Raw genomic sequence first — 9008 nt, 5'->3', positions numbered from 1 at the left:
GGTGTGAGGTGATGATTCTTCTTCTTCTTCATCGTTGTTGTTCTTCTTCTTCATATAAATGTATTTAATACTTTATATTTTTTATTAAAATTGTTAAAAAATATAGTAAGGATATAGTTGATTTATTTTGGATAAAAATAATAAGAATAAAATTTTAAAATAATAATAATCAAAATAAATTTATAATATAATAATAAAATATAAAAATAATAATAAAATCTTTAATAATAATTACAATAATGAAATTATAAAATAATTAAAAAAAACTAATAATAATAATAATAAAATTAAATTTATAAATTTATAATAAATTTTACAATTATTTCTATTCTAATTTTATTTAATTTTATCAAAATTCACATTCAATAATTTTGTATGTATCCATAATATTAATATTTTTTTTCAAGTTCATAGATCGTAGGGAAAATAATGTTTTAATCACAAGTTTCATGTACATCATATTTTATTTAAAATTAATTTTAATCACAATGGCAAAATTGTAATCTTAGAATTTTATTAATTAAAAAAAAATTATCACTCACATCTCAAACTTTCATAATTTTTTTTCTTTATTTTCCTTCACTTTCCACTCCCCCCTTAATCCAAACAACTTTATTTTTCACTCTCTTTTCTCTCAAATTCATGATTTTGTCCAAACCCATCTTCAAATACAAAGAAAGCTTTAAAGATGATACATGACAAACTGTTCTTAATCCAAAGTGTATATTCAAAGTCCACATAAAAGTTAAAAGCTCTTACAATGTGTTCTTGTCCATTCAATACTAATGACATCAAGTATGACTCATGCAGTGTTGAATCAATCTTGTTGGAAAAATCTTCTTAAGTTGCTTCCATAGATGCTTGGTGATACTTCGAGCCATGACATAAACAGGAAATTGAATGATTGCAAATATAGTGACAGGAAAGAAAGCAGCACTGTATATCAATGTTGAAGTCCAATTCTTCCATTCCAATCGAATGGTGAGCAACATGGTTGCACTGAATGCAAGCATTGTTGTCATCAAAGAAAAGAACAACAAAGCAAATCCCAAATTCAGTTTCCGAGGGAGAGACTTATGAAAATCCCATAACTCACATGGGGAAGTGAGGATGGAAAGGAAGACAACAACTGAAGCAAGTGAGGTAGCAAGAGCCACAACATCCATGATGGTGAAAAAGAGAAACACACTTGAATGAAGGAATACAGGAGTACCATTTTCAGTTCCCCCTGGAATGGTGTATGCAGCAGCAAATACAACTGTAGCAACCAGAATAGCAACAGTGGAGCATGATTGAGCCGTTTCCTTTAACCATTTTTGTGCCTCTTTAAGCATTCCATCATGCTCAATTTCTAACATGTCTTCTGGTGTGTGTCCATCTATGTCACAGTGCATGTTGTAATGTTTTGGAGTGAATCTTCTCACACTCTGAACACACAATAGTTATTTTCTAACTCATTAGTTTGAAGATTATAAGGTTTGACCCCTATGAAGCTAATGAAATAAATACATTTCTTAATTATGATTCCATATGTTTAGAAAATGAAATAAATGTATTGATGATTTTAACAAATCAAAGTATTAGGAATAGGTGTAACTTTATTTGGTGAGAATAAAAACCTAACCCATTAATTGTGATTGAGTAGAAGTGAATAAAATTTATGTAGAAAATAGTGTTGAAATGGATATATAGTAAGTTGTAAAGGTTTAACTAAGTACTTACATCATACCAACGCAACTCATCTTGTAGATGGAATGCCACTCCAGCTAAGTGTTCTGCTTTGTAGTAATCCATTCTTGCAACTTCATGCAACACAGTTCTTCCTTTATCTGTGATTTGAGCAACCAATGATTCAATTGTACCTGTTCTTTCTATCAGTTTAAGAATTTTCTTTTGTCGATACTTAACAGCCCTGTGCATAAGTTACACTAAACAAAGTTAGTATGTACACTGTAAGAAAATTATAATTGTTAAAATAATATTTAATTTAGTCAACATAATAATTAATTATTTTTTTATAGTGGTATAAATGATAATTTTCTAATAAGAGAGAAGTCTGATATATTCTTACATGGTCAATATGTTTTGCTGATTCTCAGTAACATGATATATAGCTGCAGGATGCACTTGAAGAAATTTATTAACAATTTCTACAATTCCAGTTTTAGTTGCTAAGAAGAGTGCAGTGCGTTCTGGACGTTCTTCTGTGTTCTTACGCCTCTCTTCCCTTTTTTGTGCATTTACTCTTCTTCTTTTGGCCACGTTTAAAGGATCACGTGGCATTGTAATCAATATTGTCCTATTATACTCATTTTTTGATACTTGCCATGATAAGTCATATGTTACTAAAATGCTCGCTAGATGTTCAGCCAACTTATGTTTTTTCTTTTCCTTCCACATTTGGTCAATTCCTTCAAACTCTGAAATCAAGATCCAATAAAAACATTATCATAAAAAAATAATTGATGGATATAAATGATTATAAGTTGGAACACGTCGATTAGAAATAAAAATATTTTATAATACATAAATGTGTGTAATTTTAGAGATTAAAATAATTAGTTACTATATTGATTAAATCAGATATCATCTTATAAACTAAAAATTTATTGTATCTAAAGTATAATAAAAATTTATAAAGTAATTTCTAAATTAGTATCTAACCATTAACTACCAAGATTTTAGAACATAAGTAGTTAGTAGCTAAAACATTGATACTTTTGGAAAAAATTAATGTAATAATGATTAATTGAAGACAATGGAATATAGAGAAAAAGCTTGTAATTAAGAAATACCTTTGGCCATGCGTTTCCAAAACCTGTAGTTGATCTCTGAAATGGCTGAAATTTTGTAAATTTCTTCTAATGTTAAATATTTATAAACACATGTCACTCCCAATATTTTAGGAAAAAGAAATTAAATTTACATGAATACCTGATTTGCATATTGTAGGCTCATCATCCTCTTTACCATTTTCTTCATCCTTCTTTTGTTTAAACAATTGTGACTGTTCATGATTATCATATCCATCAGGAAGCACTGAAACCCAAATCATAACCAACTAACATCAATTATATGGATCAATGGTGAAAGAGTTATGATAAATATTGCATCAGTTCTAAGAAAAAGAACAAAACTTATTTATTGGGTATAGTTTAAATCATAACTTTAAGTGAAATTTATTGGTTTGAGTTATTGCATGGCCAGGTATGCAATAAATTTAAAAAGAGTCTAACAAAGGACCATCGTAACACTCAATGTTCCAGTAAATGTGATCACCTCCTATAAGACTTAAGAAGAACAAATATTCTTCTTGGTTACTTTCTTTATGGGTAAATAACTAAGTGTAGTAGGATTATTACACAATGTAGTGTGTAGTAGTTGCTACCGAAGTGGTGGATGAAATAAGAATGAAAAAGAAAATTCGGGTTATTGTGAAAGTAGCTCTTAAGAAAGTTTATGATTCACTTAATTGGAAATTCCTATATTATATAATAGAAAAATTAGGTTTTTTTTCTTCAAAATGGTTTAAGTAGAAAGATGGTTGTTTGGAATTTTTATCAAGTTCTAGTTAATGGACCCAACTAAGTAATTTACACCAATTAAAAGGCTGAGGCAAGAGAATTCATTAGCTCTTATCCTATTATTTTATTGTAACGAAAGGATTAACAAGACTAGTTAGGCACGTTTCTTGTAATGAATTTTTTTATTGGATTAAAACTGATGATCTTTCTTGTATGCCTTTTAATGGATCTTGTTATACTTGATGTAATGGAAGGAGAGGGTTGCATAGAATTCATAGAAGACTAGATAGGTCTTTATATAATGGATTGTGTCTGGATGGATGAGATTCTTGTACTTATTAGGTTCTTGTTAAAAATTATTTTGATCATTCCCCTATTTTTGTTAGTCTTGCTAGTAATTCTTTAAGGAAAGTTATCAATTTTAGTTTCTTTATATGTGGCTTCAAGACACTTTGTATATGAAGCTTATTCATGATTCTTAGGCTAATAAGTTTGTTGGTTGTCCTATGTTTATTTTGCAACATAAGTTAAAAAGGTTGAAAATTGAGCTCCGAGACTGGAATAAAAATTCTTTTGGTAATGTTCACAATGCAGTTACTCCTAAGTAGAGTCTCCTCCTTGGTATTCAACAAATTTATAGACTATTAATTTGTCTGATATTGATAGGTTTCTCTATCAAGAAAAGATTGCTAAGGAGGAGCTTGATCACGCTCTTCACTGTCAATACTTGTTTTGGAAAGAAAGGGTTAAGATGTTATAGTTTAAAGATTATGTTGTGACCATGTGTATGCCTTGTATAATTAGTTTATTGCTTAATAAAAATAGGTTTTATAGATTTCTAAGTTGTGAAATGGATAAAAAGGCATACACATGGTCAATAGCTTCTGAACCAATTATACAAGAATATTTATATGAATTAATCTGATTAACAAAACAATTATCCATTGACGAGTTTTGCTTAACAAGGTGAGTGGATATTGACCCTATCTTATTCACCTGAGACTGTGTGGCGGTGTTATTTTGTTGTAGAAGATTGATCAGTGTCTTATTGTTAAAGGGTAATTAGAATATAATTACTTTCTTGATTTTGTTATCCTTACCATTGTATAATTTATGTCTTGGCAGGTAGTAGACTTAAATAGTGACCTTACTTTTTGCAGTACGTACAAATCTTCTTGTTGTAGTCATTCTTGATATTTTTACTATCTTGATTGGAAGCGAAACCATGTTTGTAGTAACAAACACTTTCAACGTGACCATTATGCTCACAATGAGAGCAAGCTTAAGAAACTTGATTAGTATAACATGTAGGTTCACATTCTTTGTACTGGTTATAAACGCATTGTTAGCCAATTGTCTTTCTTACTGGGAAACGAACAAGAAAATCTTGGTTATTGGAGGAATGATATCCATGAGGAGAACATTGAATTTGATGTTGTTATATTGGTCATTAAGCCCACGCAAAAACTAGCTTGGTTTTCATGCTCACTCTGAAGAATAGTGGAAGAAACACCAGAAGAACATTTGGTTTAACAAGTACATACAAGATCTGGCCAAAAAATTTCTAATTCATCCCATATAACTCTAAATTTAGTAAAATATTTAATAATAGATAGATCACATTAATACAAAGAGGCCACCTCCATTTGCTAATCAAAAATATGAAGAAGATCGATCCCCTTAAGAGCATTTAACCTTAAGATCATTCCAAATGTCAACAACAATGTACATCTATATGATGCTCAGTCTTATGGAAGTAGAAATAGAGTGGAGTAGCCATGATACAACCATGTTGTTGCACCTATTCCAGACTGAGTAATTTGTATTCGTTTTAGGTGGTCTCGACATATTTCCAATGATAAATTTTACCTTGTTCTTGGTAGTAAGGACAGTGATAAGTGTCATAATTCAGTAATATTTCATACAAAAAGATAGACACTTGTGCACTTTAATTGATAAAATAGTTATAATTCAACATCTAATTTAGGAATTTGAACCTTTTTACATATTTTTGGATTATGAGAGGAAAAGGAATTATTTATTCCTAATTTTGTGTTATTTTCAAGAATTTAAGGAGAGATGAAACATATGAATATATTATGAATAGTGAGGCGTGAGGCATAACCCTAGGCATCATTGGGAAGAACCAAAGGAAGAAAACCCTAAATGAGGTAGCTGTCAAGGATAAATGCTCTAGATCTTGTTTTCTTGTTGTTCATGCTTGTAATAGCCACCATGAGTGGCTAATTCTCTTTTCTTTGGGATTGTGAGTAATCTATTCAAACTTTTATGTATTGAGGTGATATTTATCTATAATATTTATGACAAGAAAGTACTTCTAAGCATCTGACCTAAATGATAATGTTTAACATATTTGAATGCTAGGAATAGATTTGAAATGTTAATCGCTTTATAACATCTATTCGTAATGATAAGGAGTTTTTATAAATATGCGAGGAATCGAAAGACTCTCTTAATAATTTTGTATGTGAGGAATCAATATTTATGAGACTCTCAATAATTTTGTATACGAGGAATCGATATGAATGATTTTTATATATGCATCAATGTCAAGATGAAATATTATATGTTTAAAACTACATACGAGTGAGAAAGATTAACCTCATTCCCAATTTTCTTAATTGAATTATTTTACTCATTTACTTTACTTTTATTTAATTTTCATGCAAAGTATTGTCGATATTAAATCAAATCAAATTATTGTACATAGTCTTATACTTAGTGAATACTACTATTAGGATTTTAAATAATTGTTCCTTGTGGATTCGATATCTATGTTTAGGAATAAATTATTACTTCTAACTCGGTACATTGCCGTAAAAAAGAGTCAACAGGTAGTGGTCATAGATCTGCTCCAAGAATAATAATTGGAGAAGTCAAGAACATGAGAAACTAAGACGGTGGCAGGGTTTTTGTTTGGATGTAGATAGAGGCAACTATGGACTTGGACTCCTGATGAAAGAAAGTTTAAGAGTGAAACAAAAAAACAAGAGATTGCGTAGCAGAGCTCTTCAATTACATTCTCTAAAGAACTGGTTAGACAATGTAAAGAAGAAAATGAGAGAGAGAGAGAAACAAGAGGTGAACAAACAAATGACTTATATATTTTCTAGAATGCCAAAATTAGACAAGTAATGAATATACACTACAAAAGTAAAAGAAAACTAACTAACAGAAAAAAATTTAGAAAGTTTATTAGACTAGACGGTCTAGCATTAAAAGATTGTCAAGATGGTTTGTCAATAGAATAAATTCTAGTTTAGAGAAACAAACTAGACAGTATGTTAATTATTAGAGAATCTACACTAACAAATTAGACAGTCTAGTTAAAGACCGTTTTTGGGATCAGCGTAATCTACAATAATAATAATTGATCTACAATAATTGCAAACAATGAAATATGTAAAGAAAATAAAAACAAATTCTTCCACCTTGACTTGGATTCGTATTAGCTTAAACGATCAAAGTCTTAATAAATAAGATTAAGTGTCTAATCCTAACCTTCTTTAACTTGTGAAAAACTAATAGCTTAGAATTGAATTAGAATCTTGGCATCAATTATTATAAAGGTTAAAGAAAAAAGAGAGATAGGGAAAGTACAGTGATAAATGGTGTTCTTCAATGGTCCCATGTGAGTATGGCTTCGGAAAACCTGTGGCATTTTGGAGAGTAGTTGAAGACAAGTTAAGTCCTTCTCATCCTTTTCCAGAGCAAGTTTTTCATCCATTCTTTCCAGCCAAATTGCAACATCTGCACCAAGAAAACTTACTCATATTCCACAATCAAACACTTTGAATCAACTATAGAAACGTATCAGAAATTTACTCCTAACACTCGCAGACACAGAGAGAAATGAAAGACATACGAAAATGTTGGCCAATGACACTCGCATGAAGAGCATTATATTTGTCAGATCGACGAAAATGTTTTCCAAGATTCTGAACACGGTTAGCCATATGCTTGAGAATCTTGAGCTTTCCATGCATGGCAGCGACGAACAAAGGGGTTTCTCCTTGGTTGTTTGTGAGCTCCAGCAATGGCTTCTTTTGTGGTGTCAGCAACTGATCTTCAAATCTGAACACCACATCAACCATTTTCTTGGCCTTTTTTGAAAACACAATCTCGTGCAAGACAGTGTTTCCCTCAACATTCTTCCTGCACAAAGCGTTCCACCTTTCTTCTTCATCAGGCACCATTTCTAGCAACTCTGAGAGGAGTTGAGGGTGGGAGCGAGTTGCAACATGGATCGCAGTGTTCCCAAACAGATCAAACTGCTTCAGAATGTTCTCCGGCTTTTGCATCATTATTTTCTTGAACTCTTTCCATTGTTTCTCCATGGCTGCTTTTTGAGCTTCTTTCATTTCCTCACAAAACAGTTTCGTTTCTTCCATTCTCTCCAACTCTCCTCCTTCCTTCACCTGCTTTTCATCCATTCTTTATCACTCACAATAAGAAACTTATATATATATATATATATATATATATAGAGAGAGAGAGAGAGAGAGAGAGAGAGAGAGGATATATATAAGGTGAGAATTATGCATGTGAGAAATAAGAATTTTACATATTAAAAATGAAAAGATAGATAATAATTACGAAATTATTTTTAAAAAGTTATGAGTTGCTTATCTTAATTATTTAAATATGATTTAATAATTTATGTTTATCATTTTTATTTTTACAATAAAATTGTGTATACCAAAATAGACACTCAAAATAGATAAAAAAAAAAAACTTAAAACGTTTAAGTTAAACAATTTAATTTATATATATCTCTTCCATTATCTCTTACAATTCTCTGGCTGACATGTGTTGGAGTGTTGGAAACTCTTACATTTTTTAGTTTTTTCTATGATGCAAAATATAAATTGTTATAACAAAAAATATTGAAAATTGAAAAATAAAATCAAAATATTTTTAGAATCACTTAAAAAGAACTATCACAATATCGTAGTCAATAACTTAAAATAAATAATTTAAACAAGAGAAAGGGATTTACTCAATCTCAAAATTGCAGTGTGTCTTATACTTAAATTGTTTTATTTTAAATGAGTTGTCTTTATGTATTTTTAAAATTAATTATAATTGTTACTAAATTAACTTTATGCAAAAGAGCCTTATTAAAGATCATTTCAAACCCTACAAAGGTGTAAAGGTGCACTAGATTTTTGTGCATCTTACTTTTTCTTTATTATGTTTACTTATTCTTTTGCAGATTTTCCCTATATCCTTCTCTTTAATTGAGTGGTAGGTATGTGATTGGAATTTGATTTTTTCAATTACTTTCATGAAATAATGAGAATTTTTTAAAATAATTTACCATTAACAACTTTTTTTATAATTATTAATTTTGTTTATTGCTATTTACTTTGTTAAAATTTATTGCTTTTCTGTGAAAAGTTCGATTCGATCTCTCATTTTTTAAAACACTTCGATGTGATTCTTTCAGTAGTGGAGGGACAC

General features: G+C 29.9%; 1 protein-coding gene across 1 annotated transcript; it reads right to left on the bottom strand.

Annotated features, from left to right (window-relative positions):
- Positions 1-646: 646 nt before the first annotated feature.
- Positions 647-8036, bottom strand: LOC137819023 (uncharacterized). The gene is made up of 7 exons (XM_068622724.2): positions 7411-8036; positions 7146-7295; positions 2935-3039; positions 2796-2840; positions 2072-2420; positions 1723-1912; positions 647-1427 (listed from the first exon to the last, which is right to left on the bottom strand). Exons 1-7 carry the CDS (start codon positions 7976-7978, stop codon positions 792-794), a joined length of 2043 nt encoding a protein of 680 aa, XP_068478825.2. The 5' UTR covers positions 7979-8036; the 3' UTR covers positions 647-791.
- Between the last annotated feature and the right edge of the window lie 972 nt (positions 8037-9008).

The sequence above is a fragment of the Phaseolus vulgaris genome, chromosome 10, assembly GCF_051622355.1.
Source record: "Phaseolus vulgaris cultivar YP4 chromosome 10, ASM5162235v1, whole genome shotgun sequence".
NCBI classification, from domain to species: Eukaryota; Viridiplantae; Streptophyta; class Magnoliopsida; order Fabales; family Fabaceae; genus Phaseolus; species Phaseolus vulgaris.
Note: the sequence above shows the minus strand (reverse complement) of the source record. Positions and strands in the feature narration are given on the sequence as shown.